General features: G+C 42.4%; 1 protein-coding gene across 3 annotated transcripts in view; it reads right to left on the reverse strand.

Moving 5' to 3' along the window:
* Nucleotides 1-27,425, reverse strand: part of LOC100373853 (dynactin subunit 1-like) — a 105,013-nt gene that overhangs the window by 28,162 nt on the left and 49,426 nt on the right. For all 3 annotated transcript variants that reach the window (XM_085504151.1, XM_085504152.1, XM_085504150.1), the window contains 3 exons: nt 19,307-19,492; nt 15,019-15,102; nt 176-235 (listed from right to left, as the gene is read on the reverse strand). In XM_085504151.1, coding sequence (XP_085360277.1) covers nt 176-235; nt 15,019-15,102; nt 19,307-19,492 — 330 coding nt within the window. The remainder of the gene's footprint in view (nt 1-175; nt 236-15,018; nt 15,103-19,306; nt 19,493-27,425) is intronic.

Consider the following 27,425-nt stretch of genomic DNA (forward strand, 5'->3'; position numbering starts at 1 on the left):
TGTATGATGTATGTGTGAAGTTTGATTGTGATTGGTCCAGGCATTTCTAAGATACAGGTCCGGATGCACGCACACACGCACGCACACACACACGCACGCACAGACACATGGAGGTCAAAACATAAGTCCCCGTTTTCGGACTGCGTCCGAGCGGGGACTAAATATAAACACTCACCTCTTTTTGGAATAACAATTCTGGGTTACTGGCATCTTGTTCAGGCAATCGGCGTCTAATCTATTAAAAAAAAATTCAATCGTTCAATACATTATCTACAGTTTTTGAGCATAAATTGTGTATTTCTTCTATTAGTAAAGTATGCGTTAAGGTAAAATGGTTTGTCTATAGTACAAATAAGTCATAATTTAATGACCCAGCTGTAAAGGAGTAAATGCCACATTAGGTTAAAGTGCACTTTTATCACAAAAGAGCAAATACTATAAACAAATACATATAAACATAGACTAGGTAATTTCTCTGGTTGCTAGGTTACTGAGCATACATCCATGCCTTCATTGGGATAGTTTTGTTCTCTTTATCAGTGTGTATCACTATTGATTTTTGGTTGCAATTTTGCTAGTTACAGCTGTCACTATGGCAACCTAGCTACTAGAGAACCTAAAATATATCTTTTTGATAAACTTATATAGTAGACACCACTGGGTGACACTGCAGACATTACTGGTTGACACTGCAGATATTACTGGGTGACACCGCAGACACCACTGGGTAATACCGCAGACACCACTGGGTGACACTGCAGACACCACTGGGTGGAGGTATGTACGGTACCCTCTAAAAGGCATTTGAGACCACTTTTGAGACTCTCCCACAGAGGAACATGCCATTTGAGACCGTGTTTGAGACTGATTTAGAGACTCTCGGATGCCACTCTGACCGGAAATGAGACTGTGTCTGAGACCAGTCAATTCGTGCAGTCTGATTGGACAACCCTCTGACATCCGAAATTGTATTCTACTCTTTTCACCATGAATTCAGGAATGGACAAATTGTTGACAGATTTGTTAGCGTATGAGAAAATTAAGACACTAAAGAAAACGTGACAACGATATAAATACCCCATTTAGAGAATAGTTTGACGACATACAAGACTGTATTATGATGTAGTGTATTCTGAAACATGAAGCTCGGAATATTTAGTAACTGTGTTGTTTATGGCAGTTGACGTAATCGTTAACAAACCAGATATCATCCAGAAAAACAGGCGCAAAATTCACCAAATTAGCCAGTTCACGAATAGTAACAATGATCTGTAGCCATCCATAACGATCGTATTTGAGTTGCAAGTGTTTCTATATTTGTCAATGTTAGGTTGGGGTGAGTCATGGAGCTAAAAAAAAAAGATTTTTTGGCTCCATGGGTGAGTGGGAGTATGTCATAGTTTAGAGAAAAGTTCCGCAATTTGCGTTCCTTAGTACTAAGTATCAACAGAGGTGCGTGGAACCACAGCTACCATTGGCTGGCGGTGCCCAAAAAAGTCGGTGTCCTGGCAACCTGGGAGACAGCTGTTCATTTCCCTTTAGCTCTATCTAGTTCTTGGCACCACTGAGCAACGAACGAGATTGCGTTTGTTGAACGTTGGGTCGCACGAGTTCCTGTTTAGCAAGTTAACGTGTTTTTACCGATGATAACTACAATGTACACTTCTTTGATTATTTCAACGCTGATATGCCCATTCTCATTTTAACGAAACATATTACTACTGGTTTATATTCTGTGTCCGTCTCTAATTTTATTTATACAAGTTAAAATGGTTAGGTTGAAGTGTTCGTGCTTGTACTTCTATTTACCCCTAAACCTCTGACAACTAAAACACACCCCTCTATCCCGGTCAAGCAACGTCAGACATTTTTTTTTTCAATCCGGGTTGCGGTTAAACAAACTTCTTGTCCACGACAGGGATAGAGGAATTTGTCACACAACATGTACTTTATTTCTTCACATTTACTATCAACTCGTGTTTATGGTTTATCTCGGAAATGTGTGCTAATTAACTCTGTGTCCGAACTACAACAGTAACAACCATTGTAGTTTTCATGTCCATTGTGGCAAATTTAACACCTCTGCAAGGTGTGACTACTTTTGAAGCCTTCTATTGAATTCCCTTTTACAGGCGTGACCACATATTTTTACTGACGTAAAATAAAATATTTACCATGGCTGTCTGAAATTATGACAGGAAATTATTCACACTTTCAGGTGTTAACAATGTGTGACTGTTAGTGAAGAGACAGACTAACTCCACCTTTAAAAAATTAGGCAAACAATTGTCATCAAACTGTTATTGGCGAATACATAATTTACTACCCATGGGCTGGGCGGAGCTTAGTATTCAAATTTGACTGATTATTCAATGACAGCAACTGTCAATCGTTCATTAAATGTAGATAGTCCTATTAATCTTTTGTTTATGTGTATAGTTACTGATTTGAGCTGTGCATGGAGCTAAAATTATTATAGCTCCATGAGCCGTGTAAAGTGAAATAAACAATTCGTTCCTGGTGAAGAGGCAGCTTGTTGGAGTCCGAATTTAAGTCGGGTATACTAGTATTCACAGTTCATTCTAAAGTGATACGGTCTATGCTGCAATGTTCAATAAATATATTCACAGACATAAATTACGTTGCGTGGAGTAAATCTCTCGTATCTGAGCGATCACTTTTTATCTTCCATAACCTCACAGGTAAGAGTGTCATGGATCGATCACCGGGTCGTAATATTTATTTATCTTATTGGAAATGGTTACCGGTAGTTTCGTGTCACATATTCAAGTGTTCGTGCCCATGCCAGTGATCATGTTTTTTTTTATTTTGGCTAGGATGCGCAATGCCGAAAGAACAACAACAGTGACATTGTTTACATTTATACTGGAACTTGCTACAAAGTATCATCTAGGTTTCCATGCAATTTTGAATTTGATTGATAGGTCGTTCACAGACATCAGGCAGAGAAATACGAATTGTGAAACTGCTCAAGATTTCTTTCGCAGCCACAGGTTATTGTCTATTTTTTGACAAACAAAAAAAATTCCAAACTATGCCGGTCTAGTCAAACGCAAGAATGCGTAAATGTGCATTTTTATTGAATATATCAATTTGGCCCGGGACGCAGTCACGGCCAAACTTGGTCGAGCAATATCACAACAAAATGTACTCTGTCCTTACTCATTTTGCATACGAAATCACACGTGAACGTCATATTGTGGTGCTTCATGGGTCACTATAAAAATAACAAGCCATGCATGGCACAGTCCCCGTTAGTTATCAAATTTAAGACAGCCATTTTGAATCCGATCTGAAAAATAAATGATGTGCATCAGGAACCTGTAATGTTCAATATATGTACCAAGTTTGAACGAAATCCATCCATAAATGCCAGAAATGCTTGATATTTGATGATTTTTTAGCACAAAAAAGGCCACCATTTGGCCATTTTGAATAGGATCGTCAAACCAATATATCTGTCTATCTATGACATGATGTATAATGAATTTTTAAAACTAGCGCCGAAGGCGCATATTAGTTTTTATGTTTATATAAGAGATTGCATACTTACCTTTGGTTAATGAAATTTTAATTTCATAAACAAATGGGATAATTGCCAATTATCATATAATACTGGTTAAATAAAATCGAAATAACAGTGGATAGCTCCCGTAGGGGGCGTCCTTCCCCTGTCATCTGATTTGCATACTTCCAGATCTTTTTGACCACGATATTGATTCGTAGCTATTTATCTGGGGTGGTTTTGGGTGGGAAGGTAAGTATGCAATCTCTTATATAAACATAAAAACTAATATGCGCCTTCGGCGCTAGTTTTAAAAGTTTATTACAGAGTATTGCATACTAACCCCTTTGGTTAATGAAATTTTAATTTCATAAACAAATGGGACAGATTACCAGAGAATATCTCTTGGCAGATAAATACTACCCCACCTGATTATGGAATTGAAAAAATTCCATCCCCCCAACTGTATAACTCCCGCTAACTGAATAATTCTTGCAGTTGCGGAAAGTTACATGCCCTATTGTTTCGTTACAACTTGGCCTGTCACTAGGTAGCCTAACGAGTGTAGGCCCTGTGACTCGGCCGCTAGGTCTTTCAGGTAATAAGAGAGAAAAGTGTTGCTAGTTTTCCAGGACCCGGCTGCTAGCACCTGGGCTAAAGAAGCTCCGCTAGCAAATGCCAGTGTATTACCTATGCCTCTTAAGTCATGCATCTTGGCAGTGACTTTGCCTGCCTCTGTGCTCAAATACTTATCACTATAAGCGTGGTAAACTGTCTCTTTTACCCATCTCGCTAACGTGAATTTCGACGCCGCTGAGCTTTGTTTACCTTTTTGGTAACAAACGAACATCGACCTTTGACCCCTTCTGACCCCGGAAGTACGTTTCTTATAATAAGCTAGCGCACGTACCGGACAAAGAATTCTGTCTTGTTTTTCATTGGAAATATTGCTCAGTGCCGGGATAACGATCGGAGTCGCCGTCTCGTGCAGTTTCTGATTTTTTCCCCTGAATTTTACTGATGTCATTAAAATCGCTTTATCGGGATAAAACACCGTAAAATTGTCTTCAAATGACAGAGCGTGTATTTCGCTAACTCGCCTCCCTGAAGCGAGTGCTAGTAGAAAAACAGTCTTTTTCGTCCAGTCCTGTAGTGACGCCAATTCCTTCGGTTCGTATGGGAATTGTCGTAGCGCTTCAAGGACTACTGACAAGCTCCATGCAGGTGCTTTGTACCTCTCAATGGGGCCCGCCTGTGTAATAAAGCCCTTGAACAGATCGAAGATTGTCGGGTCATCCGAAATGTTTTTGTCTAGGCTTAGTTTGAGTACAGAGTTGATCGCCGATTTATAGTTTTCTACTGTCCCCGGTTTCAACTTTTTTTCGTTGATCAAATAAGAAAAAAACTCCGCTACTTGGGGCAAAGAGGGATAGAGTGGATGTATATCCCCTGCAAGACACCAATTACGAAATTTTTCCCAGTGGTATTGATACAATCCATTTGAGGAATCCCTAAGCCCGGCCGTCGTTGTTTGCGACACTTGGCTTGAAAACCCTTGCGCAATTCTAAATTGCTGGATAGTTTCCACACGTGAAGTTGGTACAGCTCCGGGTTGGTTGGTGTATAACCGCCGGGTTGTGTCAACGTGATTTCTTGTGGCAGGCTTCTCGGATGGTCCGTTAGCAGAGACAGCAGTAACGGAAACCAAGTCTGAGACGGCCAGTTCGGTGCCACTAGAATCATGTGCGAGTTCTCCGATTGTTCCAGTTTTTGTAACGTTCGGTGGATCAATGGAAATGGTGGGAATGCGTAACTGAACATTCCGCCCCACTCCATCTGAAGTGCGTCCCACGTCAGTGACTGTTTGTCCGGATAACGCGTCACAAAAACGGGACGTTTTTTGTTTTCCGGTGTTGCAAACAGATCTACCTGGGGTTCCCCCAACATGTCGAACACTAGGTTTACTGCCGTCTGTGACAGCTCCCATTCTGTGTCGTCGTAGGGTTTCCCCCGGGATAGCGAGTCCGCTACACCGTTTTGGACTCCCGGTATATGTTTGCACATCAGCTCGACTTTGTTTTGTGCACACCACTTTAGCACTGCTACAGCATGGTCGTTTAACGACTGTGATTTCGTTCCCCCTTCCTTGTTGAGGTAAGCTACTACAGTCTGATTGTCGGATCTTATTAACACGGCCCGGTTTTTTACCGCTTTTTTGAAGGATTGCAGGGTGAACTGCACCGCTAGCATTTCCAGTCGGTTTATGTGAAATTTCCTTTGTTTTTCGTTCCACTGACCGTGTGCAATCCCGTCCATGCAGTGCCCTCCCCAGCCCGTCATGGATGCGTCCGTCACCAACGTTACTGTCGGTTTCGCCTTGTCCATGGGAATCCCCGCCGTGAGGTTCTTGAGGTTGCCCCACCACGGAAGTGATTCCAGAAAGGCCGGTGTGAACAGTACCGGTTTTTCGTATTTTATCCCGTCCTTTGATAGTCGCATTTTTAACTGTGCGTCTAACACTAGGCGTTGGATCGGTCTGGACTGTAGCGCCGCTCTCGGTACTAAGCCCCTCATCGAAGTTAACATCCCCACTAGTCGCATTACCTGGCGTAGTGTGGCTTGTTTTTGTTTTAGAAATGATTGTATCATTTTTTGTACATTGTCGATTCTGTGCTGGGCTGGTCGGATCATGCCTTTCTCCGCATCCAGTTCCATGCCCAGAAAGACTATTTTCTGCGTCGGTATTAATTCTGATTTTTCCATATTTATCAGAAAACCTAGCTTTAACAGTAGACTGACAGTCCGCTCGGTTGATTGACAAATCAGGTTCCGATTTTGACTTTTTATCAGCCAGTCGTCTAAGTAGGGGTTGACGTCTGCTGCGTTCTTGTGCAGTAACGCCACCACTGTGCGTAGAACTTTTGTAAACAGAAGTGGGGCTGACGTCAGGCCGAAAGGTAGGACGGTGTACTGATACGTTACACCGTTCACCACGAATCGTAACAAGCGCCTGCTTTCTGTGTGTATTGGTATGTGCAGGTAAGCGTCGGTCAAGTCGAGGGACGTCATCCAGTCCCCTTTTTGAATTGACGCTCTCACTAGTGCCGGAGTTAACATTTTGAACGTTTCTTTCTTCACAAATTTGTTCAACTCCTTTAAATCCAGCACCAGCCTGTACCCACCGTTGGATTTCTTGACGGGAAATAACCTCGAGATGAAAGAATTTTTCGGGTTTTGTACCCGCTGAATTACCTTTTTTTCGAGTAGTATTTCCACGCTTTCTTTCAGTATTGTTGACTGAGTAGAGCCCGGTTTCCCCGAAATACATGTTCTTTTTTTGCATTTCGGTTCTTTTATCAACGGTATTCGATACCCGTGTGTTATTATCGATATCACATACAAATCGTTTATAGTTTCTTTCCACCGGGGAATACATTTCTGCAGACGCAGTGCCACCGGCGTCGAGGGACTCACCAACCCTCGGTCGCTTGTGGCGGTATACATTGACATCGCCGATTTCTCCATTTCCCCCTGGAGTGAATGCGGCGTTATATCCCCGTTTAACGTCCTTCCCCCCCTTATTTTCCAACCTGGAGGGGAGTAGGGACTCTGCCTTACGGGTTTCTGTTTTTTCACCGGTCGATGCGTCATTCTCCCTAGGTCCACGCATTCGGCCGGTTGTTTGTTTATACGATCGCCCACCGACCTGAGGTGCGGCCGACCGTGTTTTTGTTGTGCACGATTGAGTTCCCGCCATCCTGGGCACTGAACAAAATCGCTTAATGCACGATGTTTTGCACGACTTGGTTCCCGCCGACCTGGGCACTGAACCGAATCGTTTAATGCAAGTGGTATATGTGTAAGGGGATCTGTGGTTTGATTTGTTTGACAAAAATACTCGGAGACTTGAGTAATATTTGACATGTTTAATCGCACCTTGTTTTGATACATTACCATATTTGCTGACGTATAGTCAGGAAGACTTTTTAGTGTTACCAGTCTGTTTCGAGAATTGTTTATTCTGTCGCTGCTGGTTTTCACTTTTTCCTTTTGCCTGATTCGGGTTTGCCTTTGCGTTTCCCTTGGGCTGACCCGTAGTAGCTTGGTTAACTGGCTTCGCCTTGGTCGCGATGCTCTGTTTGTTATTAGCGGCTTGCTTGGCTTTAAAGGCGCCTTCGATAATCACACGGTTAACTTTTGCCGCTGCTTTCTCATTCAACTTAGAATTCACAGCGCAGAGTTTTCCGTCGAATAATTTGGTCCCTCTGAAATCGATCGTCGCCAATTCGTTCTTGATTTCAGCGTTGGCGGCTGTCTTTAGCATAGCGGACCAAACTGCTGCACGGCGAGAGTGTTGAATAGTCGCTCGTAACTGGAGGTGACTCTGTATTATGTCAGCGTCGACGACGTTAGTCGCGACCAACAGCGGCTCTAATGTGCTAAACAGTTCATCCTTGGTGATGTTGCCTGTTTTGAATTTCGCTAACTGAATTTGTGTAGTAGTAGTGAAAAATTCTCTATGGCTTAATGCAAGAGAAGTGTCCCAAACGTTGTTTTCCAATCTACATAGCGTTGACTGGGACAGGCAATACGGGATGTAAACTTGTGGTTTGCCGAGTGGATGTTTCGTTATACTTCCTTCGGCGACCATTTCCCGGACGCATGGCTCCAGTTCTGGTGGTTGTACGCCGAGAGGTCGTTCGTGCAGGCTGGCGTCGGTACCGACCGGTGTTTTCCACTCATCAGCGGGCGGTATGACTTTTTGGTAGCGTCTGCTCCAATCGTCCCGGTTAGTCCCCAAGAAGTCGTCCTTGGTGGCTGTAGCGGTTTTCTCGGTAACTTCACGATCCCATTTGCCTCCTCCGATCACGCGTTGTGTTATAGCAGCGCCCTGTGTCAGTCGGGGAGACCATGGTAGCATTGCTGAAGTCGCAAAAGTGTCCTTTTTCGGCAGTGTAGACAAACCGATCGAGAAACGTGGGGCGTCCGCCATCGGTGGAATCGGTAGAGGTAAGATTTTCTTGACCATAACCGCACCTTTCGTGATAGCATCGGAGCGGATTTTGAATTCGGGGTCCTCCTTGTCGGTACCACTCGCTGTTGTGGTTTTCGACGAGCCGGCCTCCCCCGCGTTGCTTGTAGCATCTTCAGTAGAAAAAATCACGCCTGCCTCAGCCAGTGCGTCTTCAACATTTTCTCGCACCACTGTTGTGTAGGATTTTTTCTTTTCCGCCTGGAGAGCGCTGACACTCCATGCTTTTGGTGGTACCTCTTCGTCTACTGGGTTTTCCAAAACTTTAATTTTTCTGGTCAGTAGATCCACCTTGTTCTGTAAATGAGCTATAACACTTTGCTCATTGTCAGTCTCCTTTGGACGTTTTTGGCTGGGTTCGTCTGCCAATAGTTCGTCCTCAGCGTTGGTAGGTACCGATGAAACCGAAGACTCCTCCAAATGATGTTTTGTTTTTTTTTTTTTTGGATTTCTTCTTTCCTGATTTTCCCGTTGACTTGCGTAGGCGGGAATCCCAGTTCCAAGTTTCTATCGGCCAGGCGAGGCAAACACCGCAGTTGATGTGCCCATTACATTTTCTGCCACATGGAATGCAAATACGGTGATCATCGTAAGTGAGCATCGATATATGGCACTCTTCACACTTTCGTCCGAAAGTGTTTGAATCCGAAGTGCTGGGATGAACGGTGTTCAACTCTCCGGTATCCATATTTTCCGCCATCTTGAAACTGAAGGCGGGCTTTTGAGTTTCGTTACTAAAACTACAATTTTTTTACTCAAGGTGACTAAGTACGAAGTTCTTGATGTCCACAAGAGCTTCCTGACACACTAATAGTTCGGTGGCTGTGTTGATGGGTGGTAACAATGTATTTCCACCGCAAAAACAATGATATTTTGGCAAGCCCAAATTTCAACCGTGAATCAATCTCGTGGTTAAAAATGGAAGTATGCAAATCAGATGACAGGGGAAGGACGCCCCCTACGGGAGCTATCCACTGTTATTTCGATTTTATTTAACCAGTATTATATGATAATTGGCAATTATCCCATTTGTTTATGAAATTAAAATTTCATTAACCAAAGGGGTTAGTATGCAATACTCTGTAATAAACATTTAAAATTTGAACATAATCAGTGAAAGCAAGTCAGGGATATGGCACGAGAACCACATTCATTAAAACAAAATGGCCGCCAGTCGGCCATTTTGAATCTTATCCAAAAAAACAAAATTATTTGCATCAAGGTCCCATAATGTCCAATGTATATACCAAGTTTGAACAAAATCCATCTGTAAACAGCCGAGAAATGCTTGATTTTGATGATTTTTAGCACAAAAATGGCCGCCATTCGGCCATCTTGAATCAGATCGTGAAACAAATTGACGTGCATATGTATAATATCATGTATGATGTATGTGTGAAGTTTGATTGTGATTGGTCCCGGCATTTCTAAGATACAGGTCCGGACGCACGCACGCACGCATACACGGAGGTCAAAACATAAGTCCCCGTTTTCGGACTGCGTCCGAACGGGGACTAATTATCCTCGCTATGAGCCGGAAATAATGAGATAAAACATTACCAACCAGCATGGCGACAGCGAATCTCTTTTCCTTATTTATTCAGAATTATGTATCTCATAACTACAGGCAAAATTTTTGGGAACGGCTTCTGAATGCCGTTTATCGTTGACAAGTTGATTTCAACCGCCGGCTGTGTTTTCAGACAGACACTTTATATTCTGTCTGGGTTTGACAACCTCATGCCCCACACATTGCAAAGAAGTTCGTCTGTGTTTTCAGACAGACACTCTATATTCTGTCTGGTTTGCAAAGAAGCTCGTCTGTGTTTTTTTCCTGTAATTCATATCATTGTATTCTCTAACAAAAACAACGCACTAGTGGCGTTTATTTCACCTCATATGCAAAGTACGCAATTTGAAAACAATGTGGGTGGAGCTTACAGTGCCGACAAATTCGAAACACAACGCTTCTGAAAGCCAGTAAAAAAATTAACACATTAAATTTTACTTTTATACTTAACATTATAATATCTTATCTTTCTTTATTATTTCATTATAATTATTATACTTGGTTATATGTTTATTGCTACTGTACTGATAGAAATACTGTTACAGTATTTCTAAAGATGCAATAAATATTATTATTATTATTATTTATTTATTAACACATAATCACTTCGGTGGAAATGGTTACAGATAATAGTAAAAGTATACAGTATTAATTCATTAAAAAGCAAGGAATAACAATAAACTAGAGTTTAGTATACTAGTAGTACTACATACCTGGATAGTACAGGCATTTCGCACTGAATTTAGTACCCAAACATACATCTACTGTATGCATGACCTGAAAAAGTACCATATGCGAGTACCAAGATGCGAATGGCACTTCCTGTCATCACGGTTCTATGCAGACCATTGAATAAACTGTTTGATATACCCACTTAAATAAATAATAAAAAAGCCCTCAAAAAAGCCTTTCTAATATGTGGTCACGCCTGTAAAAAGAAATTCCGTGTCACGTGCCGCCGATTACGTGAAAACAATGGGAGGCTTCAAAAATAGTCAACAGAGGTGTTAAATTTGCCACAATGGACGTGAAAACTACAATAGTTGTTACTGATGTAGTTCAGTACGAAGTTAATTAGCACACATTTCTGAGATAAACCATAAACGCAAATTGATCAGCGTTGAAATAATCACAGAAGTGTACCGGATTCGGCTGATATCCCGCCCATCCTAAACCCCGCCCATGGGCGATGTTTCAAATAGTGGGCGATGTTTTGGTCCACACATTGCCTGACTGAACCAACAAACATTTTTACAGACCCCAATTTTCCCGTCCGACATCTTGTATCGAGCGCGCTATTTCAAATATGATGCTAAAATAATTCACTGTGAAGCCGAAAAGCATTAAAAACTTCAATAAAACCAATGCTGTATACGAATTGTTGTTGCGTATTATTACACTCGAATAAAGTCTACGCTTGAAAAGAATGTTATTTACGAAGTTTAAAATATCCAAGCCTTCATGGTTCGAGCCTCTTGGTTATTATCAGTAATGTCTAATCTAATCTACGTTCTATAAAGCTAACCTTGTACACATAATCTTGTACTGACGTGTTTTTTCTCCAAAAAAGACGTTCTCTTTCAGTTAACCCCCAGTTAGCTCTTCGCGTTCATGGTATTTGTGAGAGTTGAAAGATTTTTTGAACACATGACAAGTAACTATATTGATTTGCGTCAAGCTGGGTGGCCCGAATTTAAATATCAGTGCGTGAACTCAAACGCGTGGTTATTAGAGTTCAGTCGAAATGTACGTGATTATTGCGATCGAAGTGCGCTGTCCAGAGTTTATTATATTATAGTAAAATTTACCTTGACGCATGGTATGGTTTATATTGCATGTTCACTTCATTTTGAATAAAAAAATCACCATTGGAACATTGGTGAATCACAAGTATTTAAAATATTTTCTCGACTACTATCATTTTTAATGATTTAAATGCGCCAATGTTTATGTTTGCGTAATTATTACGAATGCAACGGTAATATTGAAATATTCACAGACCCAATACCCCGGGTCAGTGCCCTAACAATAGTAAAAATTAACTTGAGTTTGCGTAATTATCATGAAAGCAATACATTTAATACAAAGTTGAAATATTCAGAGCTGGTACAATATTGTAAACAAATTTGCGTAATTAGAAAAGCAGTGCACTAAGTAAACAACGTTGATATATTCAAAGCCAGTACAGAGTTGCATACAAGTTGCGTAATTACAGTACCTTCGGATTATAATAAAAATTGTACTAGATCGACGCGCGAACCGCAAAAGAAAAAGGTTGCTAAGGTAACGCACCAGTTCAGCGCGTGACTTGGGGTCAAACTTCGGTCAACACACACTTGATCACCGCATCACCGCGCAGCAAGTTTCGCAAAAAAGTACTTCAAGTTCATTTGCGGCCCAAAATTATGTCGCTAATCACTCAGTTGTCGCAGCGTGTGTTGTGTCATGTCCATGATGCACCCCGTTTCGACTTTGACTTGCTTTTCCTTCTTAGTGCATGTTCTTGTTCACGTAAAATGCGACCTCTCACCAATGTATTAAAACACTTTGAATTTATACTTTGCATGATTATATTTGGTCAACGCGAAACATTATTTTTTCTAGACCATTTCTATCAACGCAGGGTTATTTTTTTAGACAAGATGGGCCTCGTAATATCTGCCAAAAGTAATCATTGGTAACTCGCTAAACAGGAACTCGTGCGACCCATCGTTCAACAAACGTAATCTCATTCGTTGTTCAGTGGTGCCAAGAACTAGATAAAGCTAAAGGGAAATGAACAGCCGTCTCCCTGGTTGCCAGGATGCCGCAGAACTTTTCTCCAATCTATGACGTACTCCGGCCCACTCACCCATGGAGCTCCATGACTCGCCCCAACCTAACATTGACAAATAAAGAAACACTTGCAACTCAAATACGATCGTTATGGATGGCCACAGATCATTGCTACTATCCGTTAACTGGCTAATTGGGTGACTTTTGCGCCTGTTTTTCTTGATGATATCGGGTTTGTTAACGATTACGTCAACTGCCATAAACAACACAGTTACTAAATATTCCGAGCTTCATGTTTCAGAATACACTACATCATAATACAGTCTTGTATGTCGTCAAACTATTCTCTAAATGAGGTATTTATGTCGTTGTCACGTTTTCTTTTCTCTTTTTTTAGCGTCTTAATTTTCTCGTACGCTAACAAATCTGTCAACAATTTTTCCATTCCTGAATTCATGGTGAAAAGAGTAGAAATACAATATTGGATGTCAGAGGGTTGTCCAATCACACTGCACGAATTGACTGGTCTCAGACACGGTCTCATTTCCGGTCAGCGTGGCATCCGAGAGTCTCTAAATCGGTCTCAAACACGGTCTCAAATGGCATGTCCCTCTGTGGGAGAGTCTCAAAACTGGTCTCAAATGCCTTCTAGAGGGTACCGTACATACCTCCTGGGTGTCATCGCATACACCTCTGGGTGACACCGCATACACCTCTGGGTGACACCGCATACACCTCTAGGTGACACCGCATACGCCACTGGGTGACACCGCAGACACCACTTGGTGACACCGCAGACACCACTTGGTGACACCGCAGACACCACTTGGTGACACCGCAGACACCACTTGGTGACACCGCAGACACCACTTGGTGACACCGCAGACACCACTTGGTGACACCGCAGACACCACTTGGTGACACCGCAGACACCACTGGGTGATATCGCAGACACCACTGGGTGACACTGCAGACACCACTGGGTGACACTGCAGACATTACTGGGCGACACTGCAGACACCTCTAGGTGACACCGCAGACACCACTGGAAGACACCACTGGAAGACACTGCAGACACCACTGGGTGACATCGCACACACCTCTGGGTGACACCGCATACACAACTGGGTGATACCGCAGACACCATTGGGTGACACTGCAGACACCACTTGGTGACACAGCATACACCACTGGGTGACACCGCAGATACCACTTGGTGACACCACAGATACCACTTGGTGACACCGCAGACACCACTGGGTGACACCGTATACACCACTGGGTGACACCGCAGACACCACATGGTGACAACGCATACACCACTGGGTGACTCTGCAGACACCACTTGGTGACACCACAGACACCACTGGTTGACACCGCATACACTACTTGGTGATACTGCAGACACCACTTGGTGACACCACAGACACCACTGGGTGACACCGCATACACCGCTGGGGGACACCACTGGGTGACACCGCAGACACCACTGGGTGACACCGCAGACACCACTGGGTGACACCGCAGACACCACTGGGTGACACCGCAGACACCACTGGGTGACACCGCATACATCGCTGGGTGACATCGCATACACTGCTGGGTGACACTGCAGACACCACTTGGTGACACTGCAGACACCACTGGGTGACACCGCAGACACCACTGGGTGACACTGCAGACACCACTGGGTGACACTGCAGACACCACTGGGTGACACCACAGACACCACTGGGTGACACTGCAGACACCACTGGGTGACACTGCAGACACCACTGGGTGACACCGCATACACTGGTGGGTGACACCACAGATACCACCTGGTGACACCGCAGGTACCACTTGGTGACACCGCAGGTACCACTTGGTGACACCGCAGATACCACTTGGTGACACCGCAGACACCACTGGATGACACCGCAGACACCACTGGGTGACACTGCAGACACCACTGGGTGACACTGCAGACACCACTGGGTGACACTGCAGACACCACTGGATGACACCGCAGACACAATCTTTCATGAACATGTCTTGAAAATCTTTTTTTTCCAGTTTGAAAATAATGCATACAGTAGAAACAATCTGCAGTTAAATAATGAGACATAAACTCACCCTTCTTGCAAGCTGTCTTAAATCAGTATTGTTACTGTCCACATCTTTCAAAAGAATAGAAAAATCTGACATCTCTTGACCAGGCTAGATAAAAGTGTAAAGAGATTGTACATATATAATGTTGTAACATGTTAGGGTTGTAACATTGTTATTAAATTTTTTTTAGTGATGTGTTTTTTTAAAAAAACATATGCAAAATAATCCAAAAGCTGCCATTTTGGAACAATTTCCATAGGAATCAATGTCTATACATTATTTTTCACATAACTACATGTAATACAAAATTCTCCAATTGTTTGTGACAGCCATATGTAGCCCAAAATTTAGAGATACGATGGAATGTTTTAGCCATTGAAATCAATTGTAAACTATACAAAACACACATGATTTCTAAATATGTATTTTTAATAGTTATAAACAACCTTAAATAGGACAGTATATAAAGTTATTAGTAAACCAATAGATCGGTGGTATCATCATGTGATTCCATAACCCCAGCTTAATCACAAATGTTCATTAACAACATAGCAAAACTATTGAAACATTGCCCGCACGGGAATACTGTTAAAATCCTATTATAAACCGCATACCTAATAGTAACTGCACCCCTGATTTCGACTTCAGTGTTAAAGAGTTCTCAACAAAAATTGAAAACATGAAAAGTACCTACAGTACTCATTCCGCCCAACCTCCCGCTTTTATCGCTTTTTTTCCGACCGCATATCGCTTAATTTCCGACCGCTCGCTGCTTTTCGTCCGGAAACCGACCGCTTTTTTTCCAGCTCGCTCGCGTTCGCTTTTGTTCGCTCGCTCCTGCTATGGCTGGCTTCAGAAACATCGTTCGCTTGCCAACCGACCGCTGGAGTAGCAATGATCGTACATTGTATGTATAAACTTAAGTTTTTATTCGTAATAAATTTAGGTTTTAATGACGATTCAAAACACAACGTCTATTGCTTTTCTGTTTTGGAACAAAGATGCCTTCAAATCACTTGACACATTGTAACGTTTACTACGCAAGTCGAACTGTGACCTGTATTTACATATTTACGTCCTTGTGTGTGTAGTTCAAGCAGCTATATAACTGGTCAATCGCGATATGTATTGAGTACTAGTATTTGTGTGTTGTGTGTGTTTCTGTGTGTGATTTTGACTAAATTTATTCCGAACAGCGCTCAAAATAATTTGACACTTTGTTATTTGCGAACGCAACTCACACTATGACCCTTTACGCAATTTGCATAAGTAATACGAAAGCTGTAGTTCAGAAAATCTATTGGTTAACTTTTGCTGCACATATAATTATCGCATAGCTGAATTTCTACAAATCAATTGGACTTAAACTACTAGTATAATGTGACTGTGACGATTAATCGCTTGTCTGAGTACATGCGGTGACGAATTATTGGATTGGTAGCAGCAGGACGAAAAATGAAAGAGATCTCGGAACAGTTACTAGTAATTTGTTGAGGAAAACAAAACAAACGCAGCCAGTGATACATTTTGAAAACAAAAATACAAATTAAATGCAATCAGAGGCGCCGACCACGCGCGTTGGAAATAAATAAAACGTGTTGTGACAGTCTCACCAAACTCTTTCACTCGCGCAATATAATTATGTTATTTCCCAAAGCATTTATATTTAATACATTGACGAAAAACACCGCAAGAAAAATGTAAATCAGGCTTGTAATTACTAGTAACTCTACCCGAACGCAATGTTGATCACTGTAAAAGTGGATAAATTCGAACCGTCATCAAATTCAAAATTCAAACGATCTCGTTGAATGTCAAAAATAAACTCGATGTTTAGAAAGACAAAAACAACAACATATTAGAGTGCAACAAAAGTTAGCAGCAAAGAACGAGAAGTGCATGTGGGAAAGCGATGAGTGAACTCGAGGAAAATTATGCTGATGTGAGAACAAGCCATATACCCGCGGAGTACTTGCTAAAACATCGAGAAAATGTGCCATTTCAAAGGGCACCCTTACAAATAATGTCTGCGATTGTGTGAACATGATAATGTGCAAACAAGGAACAGAGCTCGTGGTCCACAAGGAAACTTGATGATGCAGTTAGATGTATACGGCTGTTGAAATCAGAGACTCCTTCGATCTCATATAAGCAGGTTCACGTGGATGTATCATTTTCAACTATTACCAACGACGCTATGATAATAAAGACATTGTGAAATTCTTTTGTTTTTATGTAGAAAAATACAGTAATTTTACCAAGTAAAATCGTATTTATTGAAATTGTTGTTCATACATGAGTTGTCGAACACACTACATAGTTTGTAATTTCATCCAGCTCCTTTCAGTCACGATTCAAGACAAATAAAAGGCACAAATATAGATAATATAGCAAATTATTTTTTTCTTTAATATTCATGTGTAATCAGTAATTATGAAAAAAAACTATGGGTACATATGGAATACATTTCGTTATGAAATATTCTTAATATCAATTTCTAAATTATTTTGTCAAAATCAGTTTTTTTTCCAGGTTTTTCCCCCAAAACGAAAGAATTTCATAATGTCGGGAACGAGAATTTTTTTTTTTTATTATTATTTATTGGGAACGGAAAGTCTTTATCGTAGTGCTTCGCCTCGGTTGACAATGAGCTCTTTGGGTCGCTAAAACTGTATGTCCACCTCTGTTGGGGTGAACATTTGTATTATTATACTGAATAAATCTTAGAAGAGAAATGGTGGCACTCAATCATGGCAATCTTCCAGGTCATCGTTAGAAAGATTTTCGGAGGCAAATTTAATCTTGAAGGATTGCAGAAAATTTACCCTTACCGATTCATATTTATGAATTAATCGGGATTCAGGTACCATAGTGTTTGTAACAGGAAAAATAAACGCTTTCACGTGGGATTTTTCATGCAAACATTGTGAATGGTTCCCTGACACTGATTCCTTTTTAACTTTCAATTTTTCTAAGATGCGGCAAACCCTGCTCATGACCGGAGACGTCGTCGAGATGCAGGTGCAATTCCTCTTAGCAACGCGTTCTATTTATTTCCAAAGTGTGTGGTCGGCGCCTTTGATTGCGTTTATTTTGTTCTTTCATTCACGTAATCTGTCACTGGCAGCGTTTGTTTTGTCGCGTCTCACAACTTAATGTCCAAGCTGACTTTGTTTTGGCTGTAAGTGAACTACGTACAGCTCATGAAAGTATTTCGCCCAGAGTTCGCAAAAAAACGGAATACCCTGCAAAATTTGAATCCTTTATTTTATAACGAGACATTGGGCACAAAAATAAAAACCATAATTGTAATTCAACAAGTTTATGTAACGTGTTAGTCCGCTTGCCAGCCGCCTAGTTAAAAAATGCGATCTCCATTGATGTCGGCTTTGACAACTTCGGACAAGTAAGATGGGCGCTGGCCGACATTACATTTGCAAGTATTGTATTTGTTTGACAAATTGTACACTACGGTCATTCTATAACAACCGATCAGTCGTTTTTTTCACAGTCTTACTATTCCTGCAGATATTCTTAAATTGTTATAGGTGCCACGGATTTTAACATAACTACAACTTGACCCGTGTTAAACCCAAACCATGCGTGCATGACAACCGTCACCCTACACACGGTTACTCAACGAATACCGTACTCTACAGTAGACATTTTTCGCTCTCCACCAAAAATAGAATGGTTTTATTTCATATCAGTTGTGTCTGTGTCAGTGTCGTATTTGATTTCACATGTTTGGTTCGATCTTGTTTATGGTGGACATTACTACTATGCGTATGTATTATTACCAATTTTATATGGCCGTGTGATCCACCATATTTTTTCAACGGTCGTTCTATAAATTTCTGATTGTATTTATTCTTATTTTAACATCATAAAAACAAAAATGATACACTTGTACATGAAACAGTAGGTAATGAACTGTAAATGCGGGCGGTTGCCTGTCAGGCGAGCGAGCGATTGCGCGAGCGGATACTTCCGGATTTGCGCAGTCGAAAAAAAAAGCGGAAATTGCGCGGTCGAATTGAACAATGCAAGTGAAAAAAAAGCGATCGAAATCCGGAAGCGGGCGGGAGGTTGGGCGAAATAAGTACTGTATTACTAACCGCACCCCCAATTCAACAAGACCATAACTGATTTTGTTTCAACCAACATCGAACTTGGCCATCTTTGCATGTTTGTTTATAACATATATAAATTTATAACATATATAAATTATTTGAGTTATCATACCCACAAGTCACACCAACAACAACGACGACGCTGCCAAGGCAAAAATTGGAAACCAAAATTTACTTACCTGCATAAGTACTTTGAGTTTTTTGACATTGACATTGACACCTTCAGATGCTACTGTTAATTGTCTGACAAAGTCACTCATAATAGCTGTACAGTCAACGTCCTCATTAACAAGATGTACATTAAATAGATGTTGATAATACTGGATTGCTTTCACAACATTGTCCAGGGAAACGTTCTCCCCAAGCTGTCATACAAAGATAGTGACATGTCAACAAAAGAAGATATAAAACTGAGGATAGTGTGTTAAGTACATGTATGAGTGAAAGGAAGGCCATTCATATGTTGTAGTTTTCTTTTATTAATAACATTAATAAACTCCTACAATAACATAATAGGTGAAATTTTACACTCCAGTATGCACGTCAACAGAAAACAATACACTCTAAATATGTACGGCATTTTATAGAGTTCATTATTGTTACTATGACACAATAATGTCATCAGACATAATACACTCTAATTGTGTATGGCACTTTATAGAGTTCATTATTGTTACTATGACATAATAATGTCATCAGACATAATACACTCTAATTGTGTATGGCACTTTATAGAGTTCATTATTGTTACTATGACATAATAATGTCATCAGACAACACACTCTAAATGTGTATGGCACTTTATAGAGTTCATTATTGTTACTATGACATAATAATGTTATCAGACACAATACACTCTAAATGTGTATGGCACTTTATAGAGTTCATTATTGTTACTATGACATAATAATATCATCAGACACAATACACTCTAAATGTGTACGGCATTTTATAGAGTTCATTATTGTTACTATGACGTAATAATGTTATCAGACACAATACACTCTAAATGTGTACGGCATTTTATAGAGTTCATTATTGTTACTATGACATAATAATGTCATCAGACATAATACACTCTAAATGTGTACGGCATTTTATAGAGTTCATTATTGTTACTATGACATAATAATGTCATCAGACACAATACACTCTAAATGTGTACGGCATTTTATAGAGTTCATTATTGTTACTATGACATAATAATGTCATCAGACACAATACACTCTAAATGTGTACGACACTTTATAGAGTTCATTATTGTTACTATGACATAATAATGTCATCAGACATAATACACTCTAATTGTGTATGGCACTTTATAGAGTTCATTATTGTTACTATGACATAATAATGTCATCAGACAACATACTCTAAATGTGTATGACACTTTATAGAGTTCATTATTGTTACTATGACATAATAATGTCATCAGACACAATACACTCTAAATGTGTACGGCATTTTATAGAGTTCATTATTGTTACTATGACATAATAATGTCATCAGACACAATACACTCTAAATATGCACGGCATTTTATAGAGTTCATTATTGTTACTATGACATAATAATGTCATCAGACATAATACACTCTAATTGTGTATGGCACTTTATAGAGTTCATTATTGTTACTATGACATAATAATGTCATCAGACACAATACACTGTAAATGTGTACGGCATTTTATAGAGTTCATTATTGTTACTATGACATAATAATGTCATCAGACATAATACACTCTAAATATGTACGGCATTTTATAGAGTTCATTATTGTTACTATGACATAATAATGTCATCAGACATAATACACTCTAATTGTGTATGGCAATCAGACTATCCATTTTCTAGATATCACATATATATAAATGTACCAAAATGAGCCAAGTATGGGTGAAAAGTACGGGTCGTACTTTTCAGAAAATAGCGAGTACGGGTGATATTTGTTGTGAGTACGGGTGACATTTGTAGCGAGTGCGGGTGATATTTGTAGCGAGTATGGGTGGTATTTGTAGCGAGTACGTGGAGGTAATTAAGCAAGTACGAGTGATAAAATGTAGCGAGTATGGGGGGAGGGGTTTGGTGGTAAAATATAGCGAGTACGGGGTGGGGGTATTGCAGGGTAAAAATGTACGGGATTTATACAACAATTACGGGTGCAGCAAAACACTCCATTGAGAAAGAAAATATCAGTGTTACGAACTGAAACTAGTTCAATCTAACGAACCGAAACTAGTTCCATCTTACAAAAACTAAATGTGGACGTGAAGCAGCCATGTTTAATTAATTATATATTCACGCAGTTTGACCCCTATGACCTGGGCTCTCTCTGGAATTTGCTAGGTAATAGTAAATTTACTAATCAAGAAAAAAAAGTATTAGTAAACTTTGTCTGGAAACTGCGGAGCATTTTCCCGCGACCGAGCACAACGGGGAAGAGAGAAGGAGAGGGAGGTGTCCCCTCTGTCGTCCGCCGAAAACAAGAACAGCATGCTGAAAATGGTGCTTGCTGGTGCAACCTGAGCTCTAATTTTGTGTGTAATTTCATGACATCAAATTAGGCAGTCTGCTCCACAAAATGTACCATTTATGATGGTACAACAAAACATCACAACAAAATATAAAATGTAGACACCAGAACCTTTATTTGAATAACTCAGTATTAATTAAACATATTCATGATAAGCTCACATTGTTAACAGTGGGGAAAATAGTCATCATTCAAAAGTTCACTAAGTTCACTGCCAAGAACATAAGTCTGTGAATAAATTTTCACGGGAAATTTCTCAGAAAAAAACTCCATGCCAATCAATATTATTATGAAGTAATCTCCCGTGCTCATCGTGCAAACCTGCATGTTGACGTTTATGACGACACAAAATGACTATTTATTTTCATCGAAATTTCTGAATTAAAGTGAAAAAGTAACTAATTTAAAAGTAACTTTCGGTCTTGTAACTCGATCTCAATGCTAAGAATGCCCGGTAAGAATGTTACACAAATTATAATATTTTTCGATCGATTCGCTAACATTGTCTCACCTTCCATTAGCTGTGGAATCATAGCCCTATGTTGCCGACCGCATTATTTACGTGACAGAGACTGGCCGGCCCATGTTCGACATACAACAACAAAAATAAAAACAAGACGTCCGAATGAAATTGGTAGGGCAAAATTAGATTGTATGTCGCACCAAAGAGCTACGGAACCGCAGCTAACCTTCCATTATTTCTGAAATCGTGCTGCAGTACGATCAACTTTCAGTTTCTCGGTGCTGTCAGGGTTAGGACACCCATTTGTTTCTGGTTCTGAACACGATTTAGCGGTTTCTCCATCTCGTCGTGAAAAATAGTCGTCGAGCAGTTGTCTGCTCCTTTTTGACGTAGTCTCCATTTTCAATAAATAAATAAATCACGTGTTTGATAAGGGCGACATGAAACCGTTCCATACTCAGAGTAATGTCGCGGGGTATCTTGAAACACATGTCGACTAAACTACGCATGTGCGATGACACCAAAATAACTTTAGAGTGGAAAAATACATTCAGTGGCAGTTCCGTGTTGATCGCGATCACCATGTAACAATTGTTGCAATCTTAGAAGTAACGGGACGTTGTTTAACTTTAAAATGGCAATCACTCAAACCGTAACACGCGTGATGATCACAGTCGAGTCTTGACAATTAAATGAGCGCGATTTGCGAGGGTATTTTGTACAAAATGTGTTCGTAAATCCTACTAATAGATATTTATTATGTTCGTAAATTTTGTCCAAATTTCGTAATTTACGACATTTGCGAGCGACAGCGAGAGCACAGCCTATGACTTAGCAAAATGGACGCCTTGTAAACAAAAGTGCCCCGTAACTGACCATACAAGTCTAATCTTGGAACTACAATAATAAATAAATAAATAAATAAATAAATAAATAAATAAATAAATAAATAAATAAATAAATAAATAAATAAATAAATAAATAAATAGACTCATTCCCCTTGGCCTGACGAGAGTGACGCAACAGTGTTTGTAATAACATTTTCTCTAAATATAACATTGTTTTACTGTAGTGAACATTTTTGTTGAGTAAGCTAGTTGAATCTATGGCATGATTAACACCTCCGCTTCGAGGTGTGATCACGTTGAAGACCGTAATTGTTTACATGGTGACAGCGCTATGTGACACATAGATCCTTTTTAAACACGTCGTTTTACCGACATCCAAAATCAAGCCAAATTTAGGCGAGGGTTCTCTGGTCAGTCAAAATGACAATTTTGAACTGTAGGCATTAATCAGTGATTCTGCCGGTGACGGAGAGATAGAATCTAGGTGAGGGGAAGCCCCATGACATCAAGATTCTTTTACCCCTTACGTCATGAACCCGCGTGACCGAGGCCACATGGCAACGCCATAGGTAGCCGTCCATCACTCTGATTCTTTTCTCTCCGCCTCGAGGACTTAGACCAACGCGACGGAAAGAGTGGGGAGATTGGAGGGGGGACCCGGAGTCTATGGTGGACTATGAACTATGTTAATAGGCGGGTTCGGAGAACCCTCGCCTAAATTCACTACGTTCAATTACCCACCATAGACTCCGGTCAGTCAAAATGACTATTTTGAACTGTAGGCAGAGTCAGACACCGATAGGTGGTGGGTTTTTCCGAGCAAACAGAAAAACAAAACAAAAAAAGAATGATGAAAGTCCGGGATGATAACAAACTCAAAAAACCTAAGTTAAGACCCAAGAAGGGTGGTGTCTTACCTTGCCTGTGCTGTCCCCGCAGCAAGAAACCAATGCTGCTGTGGTGACAGGGTTCGGTGTGCCCGAGAAAGCTAGACCCAAGCCGAATCCGGGGGTGATAAGCTAGAAGTTGGACCGAAACAGTTGAGGGCGTAGGTCGAAAGAAGCAAAACCTGGGAGCTTCTAGGGAGTGCTAGTGGTACAGACAATCTGCCCGCAAGAATGCCGAGACTGACTTATCGCCTATGCACAAGGGCCCCTGCGGTCGTACGGGCTGGGTTAGTAAACAAAGCCTGACCCGTTACAACGGGGCCTAACCTGAAGAGACCCTGCTCAATAGATTGGGAGTCTCTTAGGTAGTAGTTGATGAAGACGTTCTGCGTTCTCCAGAAGCCTGCCCTCAGAATGTGTTCGAGGGGGGAGCCTGACGCTAGCGCTAGTGAGTTAGCAATCGCACGAACCTCATGCGCTCGTACTTGGTGTCTCTGCAAGGTCTGTGTTGAGGAGGATAGTGTATTATAGACCTTCAGTACAGTCGCAGTAATCCACCTGGAGATGGAAGTCAGGGAAGCCGGCTTATCCTGTTTGCCAGGGCCATAACACAAAAACATGTGTTTGGTTCCCCGTCTGGAAAACCTGGTACGGTACTCGTAGCAACTCAGTGCTCGGACCGGGCAGTGAAGCAATTCCTCCTGATCCTCCGGACCGACAATATTTGACAGCCGGGGGATGACGATCGGTTGAGGATCGTGTCCTGGGATTTGGTTCTTGGCGAGAAACCCGATTCGTGTCTTTAGTACAACTTGATCGTCCATGAAGGCGGCACAACCATCCGCGAAGGACAGTGCGTCTAGCTCTGACCGACGCCTACCTGAGGCAAGGGCCAGTAGGAAGACTGTTTTCCACGTCAAAAACTTGAGTGGCGCTGAAACGAGAGGCTCAAAGGAAGGTCTGCTTAGGGCTGATAAAACAACCGACAGGTCCCAATTGGGCGGTTCCCTTGAACGGGCCCTGGGCCTCTGATTATGGAAAGCAGTAAACAGTCTCCTAATAATGGGACAATCGGCTAAACTTGACCCCAAAGAGTTTTCTATGGCAGGGGACAAGGCTGACCTGTAGCCACTTAGTCAAACAAGTGGACAAAGCAGTCTGCTACCTGGTTGATAGAGAGATGGCATGGATCAATCTCCCTTCCACTACACCAACCGGTGTATGCTCGCCACTTCAAGTCGTAGGCAGCGTTGGTGGAATCCCTGTTCGCCCTGGCCAGAACGTTGGCAGCCCGCTTAGATAGACCTTTCGTCTGTGCGAGTCTACTGAGAGCCTCCATGCGTGTAAGTGGTACACTGCTGGGCTTGTTGGTAGTGTGCCGTCCGGTTGGGACAGCAAGTCCGGTATGTCCGGCAGTACTACCGGTGTTTCGACTATCATTTCCAGGAGGAGCGGAAACCAGACCTTGGTCGGCCAATTAGGCGCCACCAGAGTTAATATGCAGGTGGGCTCTTGTCGAAGTTTCTCCAGTACCCGGTGAATTAGCGGGAAGGGAGGAAAGGCGTACGCATCCATGCGGGACCAGGGGATCGATAAGGCGTCCACGGCCCATGCTCCTGGTGCCGGCAGAAGTGTTACGTACGTCGGAAGCTTGGCGTTCTGGGGTGCGGCGAACAGGTCTATCTTTGGACCGTCCCACAGCCGAAACAGTCTGGAGGCTACCCACTGGGGGATCTGCAACTCCGTGTTCTGGAGACGGAGCCGCCTCGAAAGGGCGTCTGCCAGACTGTTTCTCACCTCTGGAAGGTGGTGTGCGGTTAGCTTCACATTGTATTCCAGGCACCAAAGGAGAATTTGCTCTGCTAGGACCGACAACGATGGGGAACGCGTCCCCCCTCCTTGTTGATGTAGGAGACCACCGCTGTGTTGTCTGTGCGAAGCAGGACTCTGTGGTCTCGAACTTCGGGTCGAAATTGTGCACTGCTTTCAGCTCGAGCCAGTTGATATGGTGGTCCCGAACCCATTGCGGGGGCCATATTCCTTGGGCTTGTTTGTCCAAGCCTTGGAGAGAGGCGTCTGTAACCAGAGTTATGGTTGTGACGAGTGGGTCCAAGGAAACCCCCTGTCTGAGGTTGGTCAGTGACGACCACCAGGACAGGGTTTCCTTTACCTGGTCCGGGATCAATACCCGTCTGTTTAGTTCCCGTAGGTGAGCTCGGTATTCCAATAACAAGCGTTGGACTGGGCGGCTGCGTAGTGCGGCCTGGGGAACTACCCTTCGGACGGAGGTCATCATTCTGATGAGCCGCATTAGTTCTCGGAGAGACACTGAAGGTACGCTGACTAGGCGTTCTGCTAGGTTGCTTAGCGCTAGACAACGCGCTCGAGATGGGCGAACCAGGCCTACTTCGGTGTCGAACTCCATGCCCAGAAACACCAACTGTTGAGCCGGGTCGGGATGGGACTTCTTGTGATTTACTAAAAAGCCCAACTGGTGAAGTAAATCCTGTGTAAGCCTTACATGTCTGGCTAATAACCCCTTGTCTGGGTTGTGTATCAACCAGTCATCTAGGTACGGATTGATGTGTACCAACATTTGGTGGAGCAGCAGCACTACCTGATTCATCACTCTGGTGAATACGTAGGGCGCTGTGTATAACCCGAAGGGGAACACCCAAAATTCGAATACTTGGCACAAATGAGCGAATCGAAGGAGAGTGCAACTCGCTGGGTGCATCAGTATGTGCAGGTAAGCGTCGCATAAGTCTAAAGAGGCTAGCCAGTTGAGTCGGTGGATGGAGAGTGGGACACTGGATGGTGTCTCCATGCAGAACCGATTGAGAAGCACATACTGGTTTAGTCTGCTTAGGTCCAGAACCGGACGCCAGCCGCCTGTAGATTTTGGTACTACGAATACATTAGAGTAGAAACCCGGACTTAGTGCCGGCTGAACTATTGTGTATGGCGCCCTTTCTTAGCAAACTGTCTACTTCCTGTCTGATTGCTTCCGCCTTGCGGGGGTCCCCTGGCAGTGCTCCCAACAGGGGGGACACTGACAGGGGCGGAGGAGATGTCAGTGGTATTCTGTAACCGTGTGTGACCACCTGGAGCGTCCAGGGATCGGTTACCCGCTGCCTCCAAGCCGGAATGCACCGGTGCAATCTGCGTGTGACAGGCATCTGTGGCCATGGGTTCGGCGGTTGCAAGAGAGGGGGGGGGGGTTCTCCTCTACCATGAGGTGAGCCTCCCCGTAGATCACTGGGGTTACTAAGCTGTAGCCTGATCTCTTGCCGAACACAGGCCCATCCCCCCGTCGCAGAGGTAAGCGTCAAACATGCTTACCCCGCTGCCGGGGATGATGACCACCCAAGGAGGAGGAGCCACCACTTGGTCCTCTCTTTCCTGGGGGCGCGCCGCTACCCTTCCCTCCCATGGATGGGTACGAGCGCTTGCCTCCTGGCTGACTCTGTTTAGCGGAGCTAGTCCTAGGGCGTTGTGCTTTCTGTGCTTGGGGCGCCCTCCGTTTACCCTTGGCAGCGGCCAACTGGCTAGCGGATTCGACTTGGA

The sequence above is a fragment of the Saccoglossus kowalevskii genome, chromosome 10 (genome assembly GCF_978046115.1).
Source record: "Saccoglossus kowalevskii chromosome 10, keSacKowa6.1, whole genome shotgun sequence".
Classification (NCBI taxonomy): Eukaryota; Metazoa; Hemichordata; class Enteropneusta; family Harrimaniidae; genus Saccoglossus; species Saccoglossus kowalevskii.